Source organism: Anastrepha ludens, chromosome 2 (assembly GCF_028408465.1).
Source record: "Anastrepha ludens isolate Willacy chromosome 2, idAnaLude1.1, whole genome shotgun sequence".
In the NCBI taxonomy this organism is placed as follows: Eukaryota; Metazoa; Arthropoda; class Insecta; order Diptera; family Tephritidae; genus Anastrepha; species Anastrepha ludens.
The window spans coordinates 170,653,852-170,678,086 of NC_071498.1; the positions used below are offsets into that span (position 1 = coordinate 170,653,852).

Here is a 24,235-nt window from a genome sequence, read left to right on the forward strand (position 1 = left end):
CACCGAACAAAAAATGCACGTGCTAATTGTATAAGTACATTTCTCATACTTGAATTTAAATAAAGCTGTATTTTTTGTAGCGCATATTTGTAAAATCAAATTGTGCCTTTTAAAAGTAGAAAATTTGATTAAAAAGTTTCAATGGCAAGTTCAAATGATGTTCGCTCTAGTTTTAAACACAGATTAAAATATACTAGCATACCCACATATATACTTGCTTACGTACTTATAGACATATATCCGCCTTTTGTTTTTAAGTAGCAAGTTGTTTTTGTAAACTTTGTTTTCGTTTTCAATTGGGAAGAGAGAAACTTAGAATTCATCTGAAAAGCAAACATTTCAATTCGTTTTAATTCTTATCACTCACTATTGGACTGCAAACAGCCTACTAGGCCATTAAGATAAGCCTCACAGGCAATATTTCAAGGTGAGAATATTTGTTTATTATTCACTTGGCGTTGGTGTGGTGAATAGGTAGATAGGTAGGGTGGATGTCGTAAAGGCACACTTAGACCTTTCGCAGGTCCATTGTGATACCGCTGGAGCTTAATCTTACCCTATGGGCTCCTTTTCAAACCATCCGGTTACTTTAATAAACGAGCAGAGCCTCGTTATTTTTAGATGGGCTATGTCCGCTACATCGGTTAGAAATGCTGTATCAAGAGTGCGCAGCCTTCTCATAGCTAAGCTTTCACGCTCCTACAGAAATCGAAGTACGGCAGTCCTAACCTTCTAGCGTGGCTGCCTATTAAACAATGACCAGTTAATACCCCTATCATTTTCCTTATAGCTTCTCTGTTAAATCTTAGCAAGATCTTCAATCGACCGCTGTGGTATGTATATGGAATAGAAATGGCTAGATCTACATTCAGAAAGGCCTTAAGGTGCCATAAATATATTAATTAAATAAATTTTGCAATTATTTATTAAATGGGCTTTTTGTAAATATATTTTAAACATCACCCGGAAAAGTTTTCTTTGCGTTTAGAAAAAAGCAAACTTCGGAGTGCATTTTTGCCCTGACAAAGTTCCTCATAAAAGATCTCATCCTCTCTGCCATTCGGGTTCAAACTTTAAAAAACCGAATAACGATTTCCTTAACTGAAAATCTTTTTTTTTTTATTCAATAAAAAGTTATTCGAAAACAAAATGAAATGATTTCTTTCGCGCCACCTTGTTAAAGACAGCCTAATATCAGGAAATAGAATAGGAAATCTGTTTACTTACGTCACCTGTTTATTATAACATGCGCCAATTTTATAATTAAAATTGTACCACAATTCGAAATGCTATGCTGAGCAATTTAAGCATTAATATATTAGTGAAATATTTTTTTTATTTTTAACACTCCTATGCACCAACATTTTTTAGTTATGACTTATCATTTTTCATGTGGCTCATTGTGCTCATTTTTCAATTTGCTAAAAATAAGTTTATATTTACATAAGTAATATTTATTTTTATTTCAGTTTAAATTTTTTATAAAAACATTGATCCTATATAAAGGGTGGTTAAGTTTTAAGGCCCGGTGTTGATTTTGAATAAAATACAATTGTTTTAAGAAATTGTTGTCACTTCTCTTTATTATGATAATATTGGTATGGCTCAATTACGTATGGAACCAAATATTGGCCATAGGGCCCCCGCGGCCTCGTCGGCACACCTCCAGCCGATGGTCGAAATTTTCGATGACGCTGAGGCATAATTGCGGTTCTATGCTGTTAATGTACCGAATTATCTCATCCTTTAGCTCTTGAATTGTTGCTGGCTTATCGACTTACACCTTTTCTTTCCAATAACCCCAAAGAAAGAAGTCCAACGGTGTCGAATCATTGTTTCGTTAGCTGTGTGACAAGTGGCAACGTCCTGTTGAAACCACATATCGCCCACATCCATATCTTCCAATTCGGGCCATAAACAGTTCGACATCATCTCACGACAGCGAACACTATTCACAGTAACAGCCTGACCGGCCTCATTTTGGAAAAAATACGGACCAATGATGCCGCCGGCCCATAAACCGCACCAAACAGACACTCTTTGTGGGTGCATTGGTTTTCGGCAATCACTCTTGGATTATCATTCGCCCAAATGCAGTAATTCTGCTTATTGGCGAATCCTCTGAGGTGAAAATGTGCCTCATCAGTGAAGATGATTTTCTTCACGAATTGCGCGATATGCATTTTGATTTGAACGCCCGTTTTTATAATAAGCCTGAATAACTTTAACGCGTTGCTCGATTGCGTATCGTTCCATGGTTCAAAGTGAATTAGTCTGAAATTGAAAAATGTCAACTGGAATGTGGGAAAAACATGACTTTAGGTGTGGTTCACATTCAACATCGGCCCTTAAAATTTAACCAAATTTATATGAAAGAAACCAAACATAAAAAATTGTCAAAATACAGTGCAAGTCTTGAAGCACTTGAAACTTGCACTGGACCAAAATTCAATGTTCTATAAAACTGCACGCCAGAAAGTTTTCTAAAAATTCTAAGTAAAATGTGTGAACTTTTGATAAAAATGTGGCGAACTTTTACAAATTTTATAACAGGTGGCGCTAAAGTAATCCTCCTATCAGAAAATGCTATAAATTTCGCGATTGGCCCCTAATGTCAGTTCTGTTTTGACATCAGTTCTGTTTGACATGCGAAATACTCGTTAATAAACAATGTTATGCTACACTGCTCTAGAACGCGAATTTTTGCTGACTATTTATTTGACCAATAATCGGTCGGTGACTTTGGCACAACGTGAATTTCGTCGCAGATTTTCTCGCCGTCCAACGCCTACATGCGGCGTTTAGCTGCTCGCCTCGAAGAGACTGGCACAACACGAGATGCTGCCAGGCGTGGCAGACCCCGGAGTAGCCGTTCTGCAAAGAATATTGCTGCTGTAGCCGAGGATGTCATGGAAGCGCGTCGACATCGACCAGACGACGTGCCAAGCAAATGGGTATCAGTCGACGGTCTTTACAGCGAATTTTGGTACAAGATTTGAAGATGTTTCCGTACAAAGTCCAGACGGTGCATCAGCTGTTAGCTGCTGGCCGCCAATTGCATCTAACATACGCTCAAGCCATCCTTAATCACCACCAACTTAATCACCACCAAGAGAAAGATGATTTTTCATCAAAAATTATCATGAGTGATGAGGCCCATTTCCATCTTAGCGGGTACGTAAATAAGCAAAATTTACGCTTCTGGGGCACTGAAAATCCGCGCGTAACCCACGATGAGCCATTACACCCGCTCAAAGTCACTGTATGGTGTGTTGTTTTCGCTGGAGGAGTCATCGGACTTTTTTTCTTCGAAGACGTCGCGGGCCAAACGGTTACTGTGAATGGTGGGCGCTACAGAGCAATGATCAACGAGTTCTTTTTGCCGCAACTTGATGAATTGGGATTGAAAAACATGTGGTCGAGCAGGGCGGTGCAACGGCACACACTGCACGTGCCACAACCGATATGCTGAAGGATGCATTTCCCGAGCGCCTAATCTCCCGTTTTGGCGATTTGCACTGGCCAGCAAGATCGCCTGATTTGACCGCTCCAGACTTCTTTTTGTGGGGCTTTTCGAAGTCGCGGGTTTATGTCAACAAGCCTCAGACTCTTGCAGCTCTTAAAGACAATATCCGTCAAGAATTTGAGGACCTATGGCCGGAAGTTTTGGCCAAAGTGATGGAGAATGCCATAAAAAGGGCTCAAATGGCAATCAACTGTGGCGGCGGCCATTTACATGACATCATATTCTCGACTTGATGTAAAAAAAATTAAAAGACCAAATAAAAATAATCCAAAAGAAGAATCAAAGCTTTTCATTTTTTTTTTAAATTACAGCCAAAAAACATCGCAAGGTTACTTATGTGCCACCTTGTACAAAGTTTAAAACTTTGCTTTATATGGTGTTTGTTGTAGTATGAACTATGGTTTTATAGAAAAATAATGGAAACTACAAAGTAAATAAATAGTCAAGACTTATCAAGAAGTGGTGTACACCTTCTTTCGACACTCACCGTATGTAAACTTCACATGATGAAAATAAGAGTAAGATATTCATAAATCTGGAGAAAATTAATTGAAATTTTTTGTGAATTATATCAAAATTCACTAGTGAGTGAGTTGCAGAATACTCGCCCGGATATGTCTTTCCGAAAAGGCACACAAAAACTCACTTTATTTTCTGGTTGTAGTTAAAGTGTACAATTTCAATCAGACTTCTTCTCTCCGCTCCCTCAGCGCATCCAGTTAAATCAGAATTATATTTCTAGAGAAAACTTAATAAATTTTCAAATTCAAAACATTTCACCTCTATTTTTCTTCTTTTTTTCAGTGCGAAGCAACCGAAATTCTCCAAAGGAGAAGCGCAAATGTTCACCTGAATTAAAAGGACGTCCCACAGCGAGTGCGACAACACGAGAACAACAAGGGAACCGAAATCAGCAGCAGCAACAGCTACAACAACAGCAAAAGCTGCAACAACAACAACAAAAGCTGCAGCAGCAACAACAAAAGCAACAAATTAAAGCCAAAGAAATGCAACAGCAAGACAAGAAGAAGGTCAAAACTACTGCTGCTGGTAGCCAAAAGAATGTGACGAATGGAAAAGTTGTTGCGCAGGAATGCACAACAGTCGAAGAAGTACAACAAGTAAACAGCGCGACTGACAATATCAACAACAATAAACAGGAGGATAGTAAGAAACAGTCGGCAAAGGTTGAGGGCGCTTTAGATGGCAATTTATTGCATGGCTGCCACTGGCAATGGCGGAGAAGTCGCCTGCGACTTTGCAAAGAAGCACAGCAACAACAATAATAACAATCAAGTGAAGTACTGTCAGTTTATAAAGGCTACGCAGTCGAGGAGCAATTGTTCATCACAGTGTCCAGGGCGGCGACGGCGATGAGGACGACAAATGTCAGCAGTTGAATAGTTGTAGAACTTATGCTTGGCCTGAGAGCGGGGGATTGGGGGTAGAGAGAGAGGGAGAGAGGGAGAGGGAGAGAGTTGTTAATGCATTGGAGAGTTACGGCGTTAGGTGTGGGGGTAGGGGGCGGATGCAATTGCTATGGGGCAGTTGATTGTGAGTGGCATTGTGACGGAAGGAAATGCGATGGTCAACAATGCGCTCGTTAAACTCGAGTTGAAGTCAAGTAAGAAATCAGCAGATAACATGAAACAAGGTGGAAAAGTCACGAAATGTTAAGCGAAAAGAAACCAAAACGAATGCAACAAGTACATATAAGGATACACAAGTATATATAAGAATAAAAATAAGAAAAACTAGAAAAAAAAATTGACAAAACTAAAATAGAAATAAGTAGAGAAATTGTAGTGCAGATGAAGTTGCAAGCGAATATGTAAGAGCAGCAAAAACAAATCGACAACAACCACACTGTGTAATGCCCAGATTAGCAGTTGTTGGTGTGCCGTTTGGCTTTGGCTCAGCAAGGCGCGTCGCGGTGTGGTGCAGCCAGCCACTGCTTAGGGATTAGCAACAATATCAAAATTATCATTGCTCAACTGGGAAATCATGTAGCATTTGGAACGTGCAACATTCAGCACACGAAGTGTGGCAATAAGCAAGCAGAACAATGAGTCGTGTAGCGCTGAAAGTGTTTGAAACATACAAAACAACAACAATGCATGTGCAATAATGTTTGCAGCAAACAGCAGGGCGAGCTGCAACCGCCGCACATACAAACAAACAAGAGTCGAGGAAAAACAAAAAAAAAAAACAAAAGAAGGGAAAACAATCACCAACAAGTAGTTCACAAATAAAAATGTGTGTGTGTATATGTAAAAACTCGCTGCAGGCGCACAGTGTGGTCGAAATTTAAAGCAATGGCTAACAAAAATTAATAAGTAGATGAGTGGTATATATAAAAGAAACCGTTATCGATATGTAACTGTGTCACGCATTGATCTTATTTGACTTTGAGAGCATCAGCGTCGCCAGTACTGACTTAGAAGTACAGGAAAATATTTATAAAAAGGCTTCACGAATGCTCCATGAGTAAGTTAGTTTTCGGTTAAGTTTTCGTTTGTAAAATTTTTAAATAAGCCTACGATATAATTAAATTAAAATAAAAGCAATAAAATAAACAGACAATAAATTTTTATATATTTTATTTAAAAGCCTAGTAGGTTGAAGTACCACTCTGGCACTCCCCTAGTAGCACCAAAGCGCCGTTTTGATGCCATTGTGAGACCTACAACAGGAAGATATCTACAGGCAACCAGAGCTGTTGATGTAATGTAGAAGATTGATGGTAGTTAGGTTGGCGCACTGCCCCATAAGCCAAACTTGAGCTACGGGCAATCTAGCATTCTTAAAAACTTTCATCTTATCCAGATGATGCTGGTTCATTGTACATCCAAACAAACAGTCCAAACCATTTAGCCAACGTAGCCGCTGGATCTTTATTCGCTGCGCTATATCTATGTCGTCGTAAAGCTCATACAGCTCATCGTTTCATCGTCTGCGATATTCGCCGTTGCCAACTTGCAAAGGTCCAAAAATCTTCCGCAGAATCTTTCTCTCGAACACTCCAAGCGTCGCTTCATCGGATGGTGTCATCGTCCAAGCTTCTGCACCATACGTTAGGACGGGCATGATGAGAGCCTTGTAGACTGTTAGTTTTGTTCGTCGAGAGAGGGCTTTACTACTCAATTGCTTACTTAGTCGAAAGTAGATTTTGTTGGCAAGAGATATTTTCCGTTGGATTTCAAGGCTGACATTGTTATCGGTGTTATACGAAGTCCTTTACAACCCTCTGTAAATATTATAAAGGATGTAAATATCTTCTCGGACAGCCAAGCGGCAATAAGAGCCTTGGGCTCGTTGCTTGTGCATTCGAAAGTAGTCGGAAAATGTCTGACTTCTCTCTAGATTGCATTCGAATACTTCGTTATTAGACTCATTTGAGTTCCCGGTCATAGGGAAACTGCTGAGCTGATGAGCTGTCTAGAAAGCGTGCCCTGGAGACGGTTTTATCACAAAATGAGAGGATTACGGTTCCCTTGAGAATTGGTTGGTCAGTATCTTCTAATTCAAAGCTCCATTCTTCCATTTTTCCACTGTGTGGTTTCTTCCCTTCTCCTGTTCCTATCCTCTCCCACTGTATGGTATCACAGCGGACTAATTTTGAATTTTTAATCAAATAAGCTCCTCGCAAGGGCAACCATTTATCCTAACCAAACTGCTCCAGGCTGCTGAAGAAAATACCAGTGACCTTAATCGTCTGGCTACCAAACCCAGACATTTACAGAGAAAGTGCTCATCACTCTTCTTCTCTGAAACTTCTCCACAACTTCTGCAATGGGCATTAAACCCAATTATTAAAAACGAGTCCCAAGGTAGAGTCCCCAGGACTTTCTGCGGCCTGCGTCTATTGTACTAGGGCCTCAGGGTTTTCGAAATAGCACATATACAAATGGAGCTCCACCTTTTCTGCGCTTTCTTGAGAATTAAGCTGTGCGATTCCTCTATAACAACAGTCAGAGGGATGTCGATGTCCGGGTAGGAGACCTCTGAGACCAAATCTCTGAGAGGAAGATAAAGCCAGATGTTTCGCAGGGTGGAGTCCTTTCACCCTTGCTTTTAGGTACCTCTTCAATTACTCCGACGAGATCCAGGTCGAAACAACTCGACACCTACTGGACCGGACAGTATTTAGACATGCAATTAACGACACTCATCGGGAGACACTTACCACCTTCTTAAGCTCTCGACCCCCGAATGCAGGTAATCGGAGTCTAACCACTAGCCACAACAGATGAAGAGCTCTAGCTACCCCGAGAGACCCGGGTGTCCTTGGCACTATTACGTTCTTGATACTGTAGCAGGTTTAACTCCTACTTATGTAGAATTGACCCCGACATACTAAACATATGTCCAGAATGTGACCCAAACTATCGAAATAGCAAGTTTCCTGGGCTTACCGTTTCATGAGCTAGACGAAGACATCAGGTAATCTACATTGCACGGACAAGGTTTAGTATGCTGCTTCAACAACAACAACCAATTCAATCGATCCCTTCCTGGCGTTCCCACGACCGTCGATTCTACGTTACCAGAACGACCCGGATTTATATTCGGACAAGGACTGTCCCTTCAGCAGCATTCCCCATATATGTATGGGGAATGTTTATGCTGCTACAACAACAACAACCCCTTCCTGGCAAGTTCATCAGCAATTTAATTTCCCTCTATGTTCCTACGTCCTGTAGCACATATCAGAGAAGTGTTATCTGCACATCCAAGAGATTTGATCGCCTCCTTACATGAGCCTTTATTCTCCGACTACGGATTCCATCTTGGAGCCGTCAGTGAAAACATAGGTACCAGCTTCGGTGCATATTTTCCGCTCCTAGCTTGTTGAAATATTGCCCTTGGTCGGCCCTCGAATCCGGATAGAGAGATTTGTCCGAAGTTCAGAGAAATACGGAGTTAACTGTCTAAAAATGCTGTCATGTCCCTTGAAAGATTGTCTCCAGAGGCCCATCTCCTTTAAGCTGATTGCACTCAGTGCAAAACGACGGTAGGGGAAGCTTTGGGACAAGTTCTACCTGCTCCGGTGATACAAATATAAGCACTCTCCCCAATTTGGTGATATTATAGCCCTTTGGAAGAACTTCCTAGCAAACCAGTCATGTGTACGATAAAATTGGCAGAATCACTACGTTGTACATCGAGAGTATGACCTGAGTTCCCAACAGTTTTATATAAGTAAACTATTCAATAGTAATTTCTTCTTTATTTTATTTATTTTTTTACAAAAAATAGTTAATTTTTTATTTGATTTTTTTTTAATTTTGGCTAAAAATCATATAATTATGCATTAAAAAAAAAGAGATCTCTACCTCAAAATTTTGGTATCTCCGTTAATTGGTCACTAAGTAATTTTTATCACTGGAACCCAGTTTGGCTGCACTGTGTACCATTAAAGTTTGCCATACAAACGAAAAAAATGCACAGTCAGTGAATGCTTCATTTCAATTGTTGGATGCTCCGTCTAGCTGAGGACACTGCACCTTAGTTATTTCAGCAGGTGCAGTGCCGTCGCAGAAAAGGAAGAAAAAAATCCTGCAAGTAACAACAAATTATACCGCAGCGCAAATCAAATTCTTACAAAGAAGCGCACACTGCTGCATAGCTGTTGTTGTTGACTATTTACCAAGCGCCGGTGGTGGCAAACTTTGAAGTAACAAATCTTTCCAGGCAATTTTGTCGTATTGTTTTTTTGTTTATGCTTATGTGTATGTGTATGTACATATATACCTATATCCATATGTCCTTATGCCATTTGTACATATGCACACTCATACTTATACGAGATTGTTTTGCTTTCATTTCTGCTTACCTGCTTATTACTTCCTATTTATCACCTACCTCCCTCTTCTATTCATACAACACTTCGTGGGAATCTTCAATAGTTCGAAAAACTGCTGACAGTTTCCTTGTTTTGTTGTTTTTCAATGCGTTTTTCTGCCATCAGGGGTTTTGATGATGTGGGACGGTAGGATATGTTCGCCTCCTTCAGTCGTCGTTCGATGGTGTTGGTACTCACATCTTTTCCCTCTCTACATAGCAAGAACTGATCGTGCTTGGCGTAGTCACAAAGACGGGTCCCGCTTAAAAAGTTGGACGATCTCTTTATCCTGCTTTTTTGGCGTCACTCGCTTTATGCCGCGCTCGGAAAAGTCATCAACATTTTTGTACACTTTATACCGCTGACTCCACATCACAACAAACTTCTTTAATTTTTTAATCACTGTTGCAGCCGCGGCGTAAGGTAATTTCGGCCCTTTCGAATGCGTGCATAAAAATACCGAATCAAAACGCTTCGCGCACTTCTCACTCATTTTTGATTGGTTGCGTTTACGGGAAAGTTTCGAACGACATTAGCCTGAGTTAGCACTTGCGTCGTAGCCCTTGAGTGTGACTATTATGCAGCAAAAGGCAGAATGAAATATATATATCTTCTAGTTACAAGAAAAAAAACGGTTCTTTTCTTCTGGCCCAGACTGTAAGTATAAAGGCTGAATAGAAGATTTTTTTTCCAATAGAGTTTTTTCGACAGATCACGCGTGACTACTGTCAAACTAAATACATAATTTTATGCAGTATTCATTGAGATTTCATAATGGAAAGACTTATGTCTCAACAACGTTTATTGTGTTACGAAAATCGATGCTCTATGAAAAGTGTTCATCGCGCGTTCAGGCCGTTATGGTGTACACAACCGTCAGCGATGAGTTATATTTTTGGCCTAATGGCTAGGTAAATCGGAACAATTGCTGTATTTCAGTTGAAGATCAACCATAAGCCATTCAAGAACAGCCAGGACATGATATTTATTAAAAACAACCCTTTGATGCGTGCGTGGTGCGTATAGGCTGGAGGAATCATGGGCCCTTATTTCCTCAAAAACAAGGCTGGCGTCAATGTAAAAGTGAATGGCGAACGCCATCGCGCCATGATAAACGAGAGTTTTGAAGCCGCAAATTGAAGTTCCTGATCTCCACAACATTTGGTTTCAAGTTCCAACAAGACGGCGCTACTTGCCATTCAGCGTGTGAAACACTGCGTCGTCATTTCGGTGAGCAATGGGAATGGAAAAAATGGCAGCAACGTTATGGGAAAAAAAAATGTTTTCCGTCAATTGGAATGAAATAATTGCAATTCTGAGCGGCAGTCAGCCGGCACTTAAGACAGGTGATAATCAAGCACATCAGAGTATAAACTCTCATTAGTTCTTGAGTGCATCGAGAATTTAATTTCTAACCAGTGCATCTTATGAATCTCAAGGGGCAGGGGTCTTACTGGGAACGAAGTATCGGTTGCATTGTTGAAAGGGACTACGACCTGGTTATTAATAGGACTCGAGCTCTTCCTGACCAGGGAACAACACACCATCAAAGGAGAACTTAGAAGTGAAGAGCTAAAGTCACGTGCGTAAGCTGATTAAAAACTACGGGGGTACGCCAGGGGAAACTCTTACTGGGGGCGTATAATCAAAGGATGTTCAGGCAACACATAATCTTCCTTAAGAATAAACTGAGAATTCTTACGGGTATTCTCGCAGGCCAATGCGGTCCGTTGAACAATGGATTTACTGCGTCGACGTTTCGGTGAGCAATGTATCCCTCGTCTCGGACTAGTGGATTGGCCACCAAGATCGTGTGATATCACACCTTTGGACTCTTATTTGTGAGGGTATGTGAAGTCTAAATGCATTGTGGGTAAGCCAACTTCGATTGAGTCATTGGAAGACAACATTACTAAATTTATTCAGGAGATACTGACCAAAGTCCTCCAGCGAGTCATTCAAAATTGGTGTTTACGGATGGCCGAATTACGGCGCAGTTGCGGCCAACATTCGTAAGGAATTATCTTTAAAAAATAATGATCAGGAATGGTTCCACACAAAAATAATAAAGATTGTCCAAGCAATTTGAATTTTCGTTATTTTATTTCATTTTAAAATCCGATACTTCTAAACTGATCACCCTTTATATACTAGTTGCAATTATACAACTCTGCTAAAAAATGAGATGATAAGAATCGTTAATAAACAAAAAAAGATAAAGAAAACAAAATGTAAGAACGGAAGTGAGAGCCATTGCCTTTGAAAAAGAAGCCTTCAAGGCTAAACTGTTGGTGATCACTGGCGTTGGTGCATTCGCATTTTTTCCATGGCGGCGTCAGTCTCGTTAGCTACACTTCGTAAATAGCCTACATATCGCCACCTTTCTCATTTATTTATAAAAGAAAACTTAAGTGAAGACTACATCCCGACACCCATATATTTGCGTTGCGAATAAAAGATATTCAAAAATGAAAAATTCCAAAGAGGGGAAAGTGAAAAATGGAGGAAGTCGAGCAAAAATTTAGCAAAACTCTGTCGCATAGTTGGTATCCTGAACCTACTATAGATTTCGCATGCACAATCACACTCACTTATCGTAGTAGCAGCTGATTAAGAACATTAAATGGAGTGGGCAAAACGTATAGGTAAGGACTTGGAAGGCCTAAAATCAGCTCAGAAGATTTGGCACAAATTGATTGTTACCATTGCCATTGATAATTTACTTCAGCCACTTAGTTTTTAGCAAAGTTTCCGGCCAAAATGAAATTGTTCCAACTTTGAGTTGACACTTCTCGAATTGCATGTGTCAATGTGCATATTTGTGAAATTGAATGTAAATGCCAAAGAACAGTTGAAAATGGAGCCCCAACAAGATGCCAAATGAGCAGAAGATGAAGAAAAAAAAGTAATAAATAAAGAACAGGAAACTATTTTTCAATATTTTTCGGAAAAATAGCAAATACGAGCAATGAGTAAACTGAGAAAAATATTTCCAAAAATACATTTTCTTTTCTGTTACTTTTAAAAGCACTAACATTACGGCTCCTACAACGACTTAACGTCTCGGTTTCCGTTCAACTGCCAGTCTTGAAATTGGGTGACAGGAGAGCCGCTGCTTTGCTGCTGCTGCTGCTGTTGTTGCAGTTTTTGCTGTTCACTTCCAATGTGACAGTTAGGTGGAAGTGCAAGTGGGCGTCTATGTCACATACAAATTGTGGGTGTATATATATATATATATATATATATATATATATTTGTGTGTGTGTGTGTGTGTGTGTGTTTGTGTGTGTGTGTGTGTGTGTGTGTGTGTGCAATACTTAGAAAACGGAAGTGATTGGTAGGAGAGAAATTAAACTGTTTGGGCGTTGTGTCTGCAATTGTAGAGCAGCTGGATTAAAATGTTCAAATATTGGGAAGCTAAGAAAACATGGCGCAGTGTTTTGGTGTTGTTTCTTCTTTCGTTTTCGATTTTTTGCTTTTACTGGCAGCGTACGAATTGAAAGGAAAAGTGAACTGAAGTGACATTTAAAATTGCAGCGATTCCATAGAATTTTATTTTTAGACACTAACAAGCGAAATGAAAAAGTTTTGTCCTCACTAACTGGGTATAGAAATATGCGCATTAGGGTGGTCCTTAAAATTTTTTTTTTTGTATTCTCACCCTCGCACGCGGTAATATTACAATGGGTACATAATTACAAACAAAATTCGTTTTCCATTAAGGACAGTTAAAACGTATCGCAAAGGGGTTAAATTTCAAATCAACCTATGAGTACCCAAAAAATTTAAAAACACTTTTTTTAATCTTATACCTAAAATTGATGCTACTATAGTTGAAAATATCACACACAAATTTTGGTCTCGATCGGAGACAATTAAGATAAGTCGCACAGGGGTCAAATTTCAGATCACCCTATGAATACCCAAAAAATTAAAAATTCTTTTTTTTAATCTAATACCTAAAATCGATGCTGCTATAGTTGAAAATATGACATATAAATTTAGGTCCCAGTTAGAGACAATTAAGATGAGTCGCACAGGGGTCAAAGTTCGGATCACCCTATGAAAACCCAAAAAAAAAAATTAAATTTTAATCTTGTACATAAAATCGATGCTACTATAGTTGAAAATATCACACACAAAATTTGGTCTCGATCGGAGACAATTAAGATGAGTCGCACAGGGGTCAAAGTTCAGATCACCCTATGAATACCCAAAAAATTAAAAAAAATTTTTGTTTAATCTTATGCCCAAAATCGATACTAGCATTGTTGAAAATATCACATATAAAATTTGTTCATAATCTTTTTAATGTTACTCAATTTTTTCATTTTCATTCAGATTAAAATTTTTGAGGCTCCACAAATAAATCTAAGCTTTGACTCCTGTGCGACATGTCTTTGGTTCAATCGGTAGCAAAATGTGTGTATTTATACGTGATATCTTCGACTATATTAGAGAAGAGGTTAAGATTTCGAAATCTGATAAAAAAAATTGCCTTCCCTCATTTAATGCCCACCCACCCTAATGCAAATAGATAAGTATTTAAAAAGGTTACAGCTCAAAATTGAAACAACATAAAATAAAAATTGTCAATGAAGAAATTTAGCAAATTATTTTGTGATAAATTGACAGTTTTAATGTAACCGAGCGAGCAGTCAATTATTTGGAGCCTCTAAAATGGTACACGAAAATTGGGTTAGTAGACAAATAAATAATCGATTGGATGCTTTTATTTTGTTTTGTTTTTATGAGAAGCTTTTTCTTCGCAGAAATGCACTCGGAAGTTTGCCATTGACTGCCGAGGAACAACCGTTATGAGAAAAATACTTTTTCCGTCAATTGGAATGAGAGAATTGCAATTCTGAGCGACAGTCAGTCGGCACTTAAGTACAAGCTCTCATTAGTCCTTGAGAAATTGAGTTTACAAGGAATGCATGCTAGGAGGCCCAGGGCACAGGAGTTTAACTGGGACCGATGTAACGAATGTGTAGGTTGGAGGTGGTGCAACCTCGTTGTTAATAGGGCTCGAGCTCTTCCTGGCCAGGGAACAACACTCCATCAAAGGAGAAATTAGAAGTGAAGAGCTAAAGTCACGTGTCTTAAGCTGATACCAAACTACAGGGCTACGCCAGGGGAAGCTCTTACTGGGGCCGTATAAACAAAGTCGGTTTAGGTAACTTTTAACTCGCCCTAAGGACAAACTAAGAATGCTCACGGGCATTATCACAGGTCAATGCGGACCGTTTTCCCAGCCTGTTTAGATAGATAGCCGCACAATCTAGAGAGGCTGGCAAAACGGTCCAATGATTCCTAGCGCTTCTGTGACCTATTCACGGAAACTCCAACACCCCTTCTTTCGAATGTGATGCTATAGTGCATAGAAGGTAAAGAGATCTCAGCGGGATGCGGCCAGAAAAAAGGAGCATACGCTCAGTAAATACTCCAAATTAGATTTATTGAGAGGGCTGGGCTTGGGTGAGGTGCTGTGTTGAGTAGAAGGCACAAAAGATATGCAGCCGAAGTGCGTACCTAATTTTCATTCCCTCATTCATTCATCTATAGGTGTTTCGTGTGCGGGATCTCGAAACTGTGCACTTACGAGTGGTAGTCACGCACCAGACTATTTAGTTACGACGACCGGGTATTCAAGTATTAGTTATCAAGTAATTGCAGAAACGCTTTGGAATGATACAACAAACTTTCCGATGGTACCGGTTCGTATTGTAAAACAAACAAAAATTTCTTCATTTTCTGCGAATGGAAAGGAAAATGCGTTTTCGAAACAGAGTGATAATTTTTTTGCCCCATCATAAGGCAAAGGACTTTGCATTTGAATACATTCGTGGCGCCTTCAAGCGAAATGCATCAAAAGCCAGCTTGCAAGAGTCACAAGAAAAGCAAATTATTGATGTCAGATCATTCTTTAACTGGGAAAATACTAAGAAAAAACTAAAGTAATTAATAAATTTTGTTCTATAGGCAAATTCTTTATCTCGATGCCTGAGAAAGGCTTACCGAAAGAGCGAAGTCGTGCCTTAGCTAGACCTGGACATTCACATAAGTAGTGGAAAACGAAAAGACTTTCCTTCGCTCCTTCCGCTTGACAGCTTCTGCAGATGGGATTTAAAGGGAGGTTTAGTCTGCATGATTCCCTACCTTCCAACGACCTATGAGGTTTGCAGTGATGCGTGAAATGTTTGGTCGAGAGCATTCTAACAAGAAATTTGATTTTGTACGACGGTCATGTGTTTTTTGTTGTAATACATGTAGTTATTTGCTTCCACCTTCTTTCGCCTAAAGCATGATAGTGTGAAGCAATGGGTGCTTTTATTGTGTTGAGTGGGGTGGCGACTGCCACCGCCTTTGCTATGTCTAGTGTCGAACCTTTTCTTACTAGCTCATCCATTATCTCATCACCTCGTATGTTCCTATGACCGGGAACCCATGTCAAAGTAATTTCAAGCCAATGACTAAGGAATTCCAGCTCCTCTCTACTCTGTAAGACCAGTTTGGATGAAATTGAGTTGGAGTCTAAAGCCTTGATAACTGCTTGACTGTCTTAAAAAATAGCTACTCTTGCACCAACTTCCTTGTAGAGTTTTACTGATTTACATTCTTCTCTGATCGCTAATAGTTCTGCGTGGAACACGCTGGCATAGTCTGGAAGTCCAATTGACTGAAATAGGTTGAGCGGCTCCCAATGGAAGCCAGCAGTTCATCTGGTAATAGATGTGTTAGCACATTAAACGCTTCAGGTGGACTGGTGCTAAGCGCTCCTGTGGTTGGGATACACGCTGATCTTTGTATCTTGTTCAGCTTGGTTTGGATGTACTTATTTTTTATAGCGGGCCGCATATGTTAGTATGGGATATACGATGGTTGTGTAGGATAGATTTGGTTGAAGACCCCATTTTTTACCCAACATTCTTTTATACGTAGAAAGTGCTATATTAGCTTTCTTCACCCTGTATTCCTAACCCTGTATTCGGTCTCCAGCTGAGTTTGGGATCTAGGATAATGCCTAAGTATTTTACTTGTTGGGTCAAAGTCGCCGTTTAATTTTGTCGGATTAAGGATTGGTATAATTGTCTTCTTAATGAATAACACCAGACCAGTTTTACTCCGGTTTACACCTCAACAAAAGTATGTGGCCAATTGCTGAGTAATCCCAGTGCTCCTTCTCTGATTATTGCTGGAAACGTTCGTGAAACTATGATCAATATGTCATCCGCATACGCCACTGCAGTGCACTGCTTTAATTCCCTTTCGATCGAACTTGGACAGGATCTTGTTGACAACTGATAATCACAGCAGAGGGTATAAAACTCCCCCCTCTGGAGTTCCCCTGTTGACAGAGCGTTTGACTCAGATACTGCCCACCTCGCTGATGATTATTCTAGTTCTAAGCATGCTGTTTTTTATCCGATCCTAATATATTAAGTGAAAACACCAAAATTAAGAAAAACATTTTTCTAATAGCGGTCGCCCCTCGGCAGGCAATGGCAAACCACCGAGTGTATTTCTGCCATGAAAAAAAGGTCCTCATAAAAATATCTGCCGTTCGGAGTCGGCTTGAAACTGTAGGTCTCTCCATTTGTAAAACAACATCAAGACGCACACCACAAATAGGAGGAGGAGCTCGGCCAAACACGCAAAAACGGGTGTACAGGCCAAAAGCCTCAGTTATGGAACTTGACTTGATGTTGTTAAAATCGCCCTTTATGTCAATAAAAGCGACCAGTGAGTATTGTTAGTATTCCATGCTTCTCTCTTACTTACAACCTCATGAAGAGCTGACTCTGTAGATTTTCATTTGAGATAGGCATGTTGGTATGTTGAATTTGTTGTACTTGTAATCTTCTCTCTAAGACATGCAATCGTTCAAAAGGTTTAAATATATTATATAAAAGGATAAACAGATGGGTCTGAAGTCTTTCGCTGCATAAAGATTTGAAGGGCATTTATCCAATATTTTTAGCTTAAAATCACTTGGGGCATTTCCTCTCGTCGTTGCAGTATAGAACTCAGCGCGCTGAATCTGCTTAAAGTCTGCTTTGACATATGTTTCATCGGGCATCACCACATAGCCACGGATCAGTGTGTGCCTTTGCTTAGTCCAAGCGGAACTTTCTCCACCCATATTCCATCAAGGGAGGAGTGGACCGGGGGCAGCACTTGGGGACAGGGCCTGGTTAACCTGTTCACGGATGGCTCGAAATTGGACGGTAGGGTTGGAGGAGGAGTTTTCTGCAAAGAGCTCCCCATCAAACTCAAATTCAGGCTACCGGATCACTGCAGTGTGTTCCAAGCAGAGGTGGCCCCATTCAAAGAAGCAGCTGACTGGCTACTTACTTGCGTAATAACTGTTAAGAAGGTAAATATTTACTCCGATAGCCAAGCGGCAATTAGGGCCCTAGGCTCTATTATGGTGCATTCGAAACTGGTATCTCTCTCTCGACTGCATCAAAATTCTTCGATATAAAGATAATTTGGGTACCTGGTCACATTAACATTGCTGGAAAGTGCGAAGCCGACGAGCTGGCCGGACAAGGGACCTGTGAGGTAGTGTGCCGCGAAAGCAGAGAATCGGGATCCCCTTGACAACCTGGAAGGATGGGCTTTGCTGCACCAACTCAGCGAGCACTGGGCATTTACACGAACGTGTAACCTTGCGAACTCCTTCTGGACACGTTTGGATAGGAGACGTTCGTGGGATATTCTGAGGATGACAAAATCTCATCTCTCAAATTTCGTGGGTATCCTCATGGGGCACTATCCGCGGGGGGGATACATGCCGTGAGACTCGGAATCACTTCGAGTCCTTTTTGCGGATGGATGAGATGGAATCATCTCAGCACCTGCTTCTTAGCTGTCCAGCTCTCGCGGGCCTAAGATTCAAGCATCTTGGTTATCACTTCTTTGCATGCGCCTGCTGATATATCAGGTCTCGATCATTGGGTCTCGGTCATCATAAAGAGGCTAACACAACCGCAAATTAGTCACCGTTCATAGTCCTCAAATACTCAACCCTCCCCAACCCTTTCCTTTTCGTCCTATCGTTTTTTACTTCACTCTCTGCGCAACCATTACTACCTAACCTAACCTTACCACCACATAGCCATATTTATGGATGTCTTGACTGAATAATACTCCCGCACGTGTTTTATCACTCTAATTTTATCGTATATCATTTCGATTGGGTGTTATAAACTTTTTATATGATTGTAAACCTTTACTTTTCCGCACTTTTTGGAGGCAACCGTTCGACATACGGGCCTGCTTTGCAGCATCTCAAAGTGAAAGGACAGGTTATTTCGTCTTTTGTTTCTGTTCAGATTTCTTTAAACTTTTTTAACACTTAAGTTACCGTAGTTTTTGCTATGGAAGTATGAGACAAATGACCATTTTCTTGCTTTTCGCGCACAATTTTCTCCGCAACCTCACACTTACCTGAACACATTTTGAAGAATACGTAGAGGTTGTGAAAAGTAAATACGCCAAATTAAAGAAACACTAGGAATATGTATATGCACCAGATATATACCTATGGAATGAGGAATGGTCACAAATTTAATCTTCAAAATAATAGCCATCGCTAGCGACACATTTTTCCCATCTCTCAGGCAATTTGTGGATGCCGCTCCAAAAAAAATTGACCGTCTTTGGCCGCAAACCAATCATCGAGCCATTTTTTGGCTTCTTCGTGAGAATTGAAGCGCTGCTCGGAAAGTGCGTGGCCCATCGATGCAAACAAATGATAATCGGAAGGCGCCAAGTCTGGTGAGTAAGCCGCATGCACCAGCGGTTCCCAATCGTACGTCCCCACCAATTCCCGGGTCGCTCTTGTTCGATGTGGCGGTGCTTTGTCATCAAGAAAAGTTACTTTGTGACGCCGATCGGCATATTCTGGGCGTTTTCGGTGTATAGCGCTGTTCGAATCGGCCAATTGTCGTTGGTAGCGTGCACCGTCAACTGTTTCACATAGTTTTAATAGCTCGTACCAAATCATACCACGCTGATCCCAGAAAGCACACAGCATTGCCTTGTGGCCGAAGCGATTTGGTTTGGCCGTCGTTTTTGGGATTGGAGAAATACACCCATTTTTCATCACCCCTAACGATTCGATGCAAAAAAGACTTCCTTTTCAACCGGGAGAGCAGCATTTCACAAGTCGTTTCACGATGTCCGCAAATCGTAGTTTGAAGGCACGAAATTCGACATTTTTAAGAGCGACAAAAAAGCATTGTTGTATGAGACGTACTAGCTACATCTATGGACAAAAGCTGGTACTTTTTTTATTTACAGTTAGTTTCACGGAAGTGATGAGTAAAGGCAATCGACTAGTTTTTTTCGTGTGCATTCTTTAAACATCACTGAGGTCGGATAGAACCACGCCAGCTTTTTTGCAAGTTAAGACCAAATTTCCGTTCGTCCTTTCGACGCTAAAAGCTTTAAAACCTCACTGTCTATGAGTATTTTCCTCTAAAAATTAGCAGCCAGATCAAGTAAAATTTCCCTAAAATGTAAATTCAGTCCAGACCGATAGTATTCAAGAATTTGACGCATATTCCAATACAAATTATTTTTTTTTATAATTAAGGAATTTTTTTATTTCAATCCCCAATATGTCATACTTCAAATGAACTACAGTGCAATCATAGGCGTTGTACATCACAGCAGTTTTAAGCAAAACAAAAAAAAATGCAATTCAATTAATAAACCAGTGCAGTCTACCTACACCAAGCCACCAAAAAAGGGAAGTCATTGTCCTCATATGCATACAAAAAATTTCATTTACATAATTTTAAAAAGTAAAACGTTTGCAGTTTTGTCCAGCGAGCAAAAAAAAAAAATAAAAAAACAATGAACACTGTAAGCCCCACGCCCATTCATCCTGTATGGGCTTACGAATTGTTTATTAGTACGTTTTCAATTTATATTATTACTTTTTCTTGCTCTTACCAGCTGTTTACAAGCAAAAACAAAAAACAAAAAATATTTATATGGCAACATATTTCGCACACTGCCTGGTCCTTATTCAATTATCAGTGATTATATTGACAGCGCATTGAAAAAAAGCGGCGTTTCGCTCAATGCCCTGCACTCAATTTTTCGCATATCATTTTTTAATCAACATTTTGCTTGATCAGCGAAACATTGTTGAGGATGTTCGTTGCCATTATTCACCGCATGAGGATGAAGAGCTTCATTTATACTTATATATGTGTGTGTGTGACTGTGAGCACATCAGTTTATCCAGTTGTAAATATGTAGTTTTTGTTGTAGATAGTAGGTGTTTGAGGCTGGGTTGATCACCGCGTTTGTGGTGATGTAGGTGTGAGAATCGATGGAGAGTGGCGGTTAAAATTTAATAGAATAATTTAAATACATTTAGGGTTTTTAAAAAATGCCAGTGGTGCTGGTGAAGAAAGATGTCAAATGATTTTCCCATGATTTTGTGTAGCCACACTAATTTCTGAGAGAAGTCTTTTGAAGAGACGTGTAGATAACTGAAAGCCAGCACCAAACTGCACATCCTCGAACTTTCATATTTTCCATTTTCGCAAAATATTATGAAATATAGAAAAAATTATAAAAAAAAAGTGTATTTGTATCAAATAAGTTGTGAGTGACTCTATTTGGAACATGCTGGTCCAATTCTCTAAATAAAATGGGTCTTTCAAGAGCGACCCTTAGCTGTCAGTAGTGAATAATTCCTAGATGGTACCTTTTCTTATGTCATCTTCAGCATTTGTCAAGTAGACAGATGAACAATTTTGCACGAGAGCACAACGCGTTCAAATTGTTTAAGTTTAGTATCAATATGGTTTTGGTTTTGACCTCTTTCACCGTCGAACCCAAACTCCTTTTCAATAGTCGTAAGTAATAGTATTCAGTCACCTGAATACAAAAAACTAAAAATTTTTTTGTTTATTAATGCCATAATTTCAATATAGTTACATGATCACCCTATATACGTATATACCTATTCCTATATTATACTTACTCTTAATTCTAACTCAATCTTACTCTTATATTTAATTACTTATGCTAACTCTTATTTAAACCAACAACTGCTTTACATACTTTCTCACACTCTACACCCACACGCCTACTCACGCACTCAACATACACACAACATGCATTCCTACATTCATTGCTAGTTTTACTTTCTCCCATTCTCATTAAATGTTAAATATTATATTAGTTAAGCTTTAAGTTAAGAAGAGTTTTGTAAAAATGAGAGTGAAATAAAGTTCTTTGACAGAAGAAGACGTGTTTTACTTCATTATTATATGAATTAAAAAAAAATGAAAAGAAAACTTCGCGGAATAAAATGCTTAAAAAAAATGAATTATTTTTTCGAAAACTTGTCTTCACATAGAAAGTAATATCATAAAAAGGATGTGTGCAAAATTTTATGGAGATCGGTCAATAAATTTTCAAGTTATCGTGTACGCCAGATCGAAAAATATAATTTTGAGAAAAACGCGTCTAAAGTTTGAATACATGAAAATTCCTCTCCCAGCACTCGAACGCAAAGAATGGAGTCGTCACGGGTGACGATCTCTAATATAAGAAATACTTAAATTTACGCTCCAAAAACTTTTTGACATATTATTAAAGGATTATATTAACATTTTATGAAAAAACAAAATTGTTTTTTTGTTTTTTCGAAATTTTACAGGTATCTGCCCCCTTCAGAAAAATATTTCCTTTGAAATAAAATTTATCTTACAAATCATTGCACTTAAACCAAGTCATACATTACCACTGACTGATAAAATTGCAGCAGTTCAAGAGAAGCGAAGAGAAATTTTTGTGGGAAAAGAAAAGTAGAAGGGTGAAAAGAAAATTCAACCTCTTTTTTTAAATACTCTCTCCTCTTTTCAAAGGAATTTTGCCAAAAAATCTATTCATGATTTGAAGCAATCACACCTACACTTATCGGTGTGAATTACTATTTCAGGACTTTTTCCAGTGAATTTTAATCGAGAGATTTATTTCATTCCACTGCTCACTTCAGATCTATTCACACTTTCAGTAGTCGAGTGGAGTTAGAACAATGTGCTGAAATAGCATACCTAACCATTTTTTATCATATTTTAAAGTTGTATGCAGTTTTTGATATATGAGAAACAAATAAGTCCCACTGACGGTTCTAAGATACCGGAACGATCAGGTCAAGGATGATCTGCTCTAAAACTGCCTTAAAATTGTAAAGAAATGTTTTATGATGCCACTGTTTGCCAAAAACAAATTATTCTCGCAATATTTCACGGCAGCCACCGTAGCCGAAAGGGTTGGTGCGTGATTACCAATCGAATGACGTGGGTGAAACAAAATGAAAAAGTGTTTTTCTAATATTTAACAGCCGGGAATTGGAAGCCACGGGAGTGTGTTTCTACCATGAAAAAGCTCCTCATAACCATTTGCCATGCGGAGTCGACATGAAACTGTAGGTGCCTCCATTTGTGGAACAACATCAAAACGCACACCACAAATAGGAAGAGAAGCTGAGCCAAACACCTAACAGAAGTGTGCGCACGAATTAATTATTGTTATTTTTTTATTCTACATACAATTTTTGAACATACTTTGCACTTCTGATGCAAAAATCCTCTGATTTTGTATGCCGATTCACCGCAAGAAGAAGTAAACTTTGACTTTCTTACCCTGCTCTAAAAAACAGATTTTTTTCTTAGCTCCACTTAACCATATTCCGTGAACCAGAGACTTGCTTTTTTATTTATTTTTTTAAGTTGAATTTTGTTGTATAGTGTAAAAATAATAAGAATTGTATAGATTTTTTTCCTTTCAAGTAATAAATAAAGGCCTATAAGTATTTGATAAAGCGCCGAACAGGTGTAAGTATTTTCTTTTCAAAAAATTAAGTTCTGTAAAGGAAGTCGTGGTGTAAAAAATAAGAAAAAATATTTCGGTAATGATAAATTCACGAAATAGTCTCTACAAAATTATTTCTATTTAAATTATTATCCCAATAAAAGTGTTTTGAAAGAAAGAAAAACATAGCTTAGTACATATTTTTTTCACAACCTTAACATCAGCCTTCCTGAAAGCCTTCGTTTTCATATTTTGAAGAATTCTAAATTTTAAAGAAAATACAAGCACTAAGTTTTCCTTACATTGGACATTCAAGGTGAACCGGAGCGCAGTAGAACATTTTTTTATATGTAGAAATGACAGAAAAAAAAAAAAGTATGGCTGGGTTATCATATCGGACGGTTAATTGCAATACCAAACAACTAATTGAATTAATTATTATTATTTATTTATTGATAATTTTTTATTTATTGATTAACCAATTTCTGAAGGAGGATTGCCTAACTCTGCCTAATGATGCTTGTAGGAAATGTAATGAGGAAGTGTAAAATGACTCTCATCTGGTATCGCTAAAGGATCAAAATGGGCTCTGCTTGACTTCGCCCAGCCGGTATAACCTAACCTAACCTTCCGTTCATAAACAAGGTGACGACTGGACGTCACGTAAATTTTAATTACATGACATATGCACTGTCGTCCAGGCTGAAGCTTTAGCAATTGACGCTGCACTGAAGTGGGCTCAGAAAGTATTGAAAACGGAAAAACTAGTCATATATAGCGACAAGCGCTCTTGTTTGGAAGCTATCCAAAATCGGAGCAATCCTAATCCCTTAATTGCAACAATGCATCAGCACATGCACTTTCTTCGCCAGGGAAACAGAATTTACTTCTACTGGGTTAAATCACAAATCGGTATTGAAGGAAACGAGGGCGCAGATGAGCAGGCAAAAGAAGCTGCAAGTCAAAGTGCCGATCTAGTATACATTGCATTTACTCTAGGCTATGCTGTACGGCAA

General features: G+C 39.1%; 1 protein-coding gene across 1 annotated transcript in view; it reads left to right on the forward strand.

Annotated features, from left to right (window-relative positions):
• LOC128855855 (putative mediator of RNA polymerase II transcription subunit 12) overlaps positions 1-5,247 on the forward strand; it is a 104,251-nt gene extending 99,004 nt beyond the window's left edge. Inside the window, exon 5 of the mRNA XM_054091064.1 lies at positions 4,331-5,247. Coding sequence (XP_053947039.1) covers positions 4,331-4,812 — 482 coding nt within the window. The 3' untranslated portion in view covers positions 4,813-5,247. The remainder of the gene's footprint in view (positions 1-4,330) is intronic.
• Positions 5,248-24,235: the final 18,988 nt, after the last annotated feature.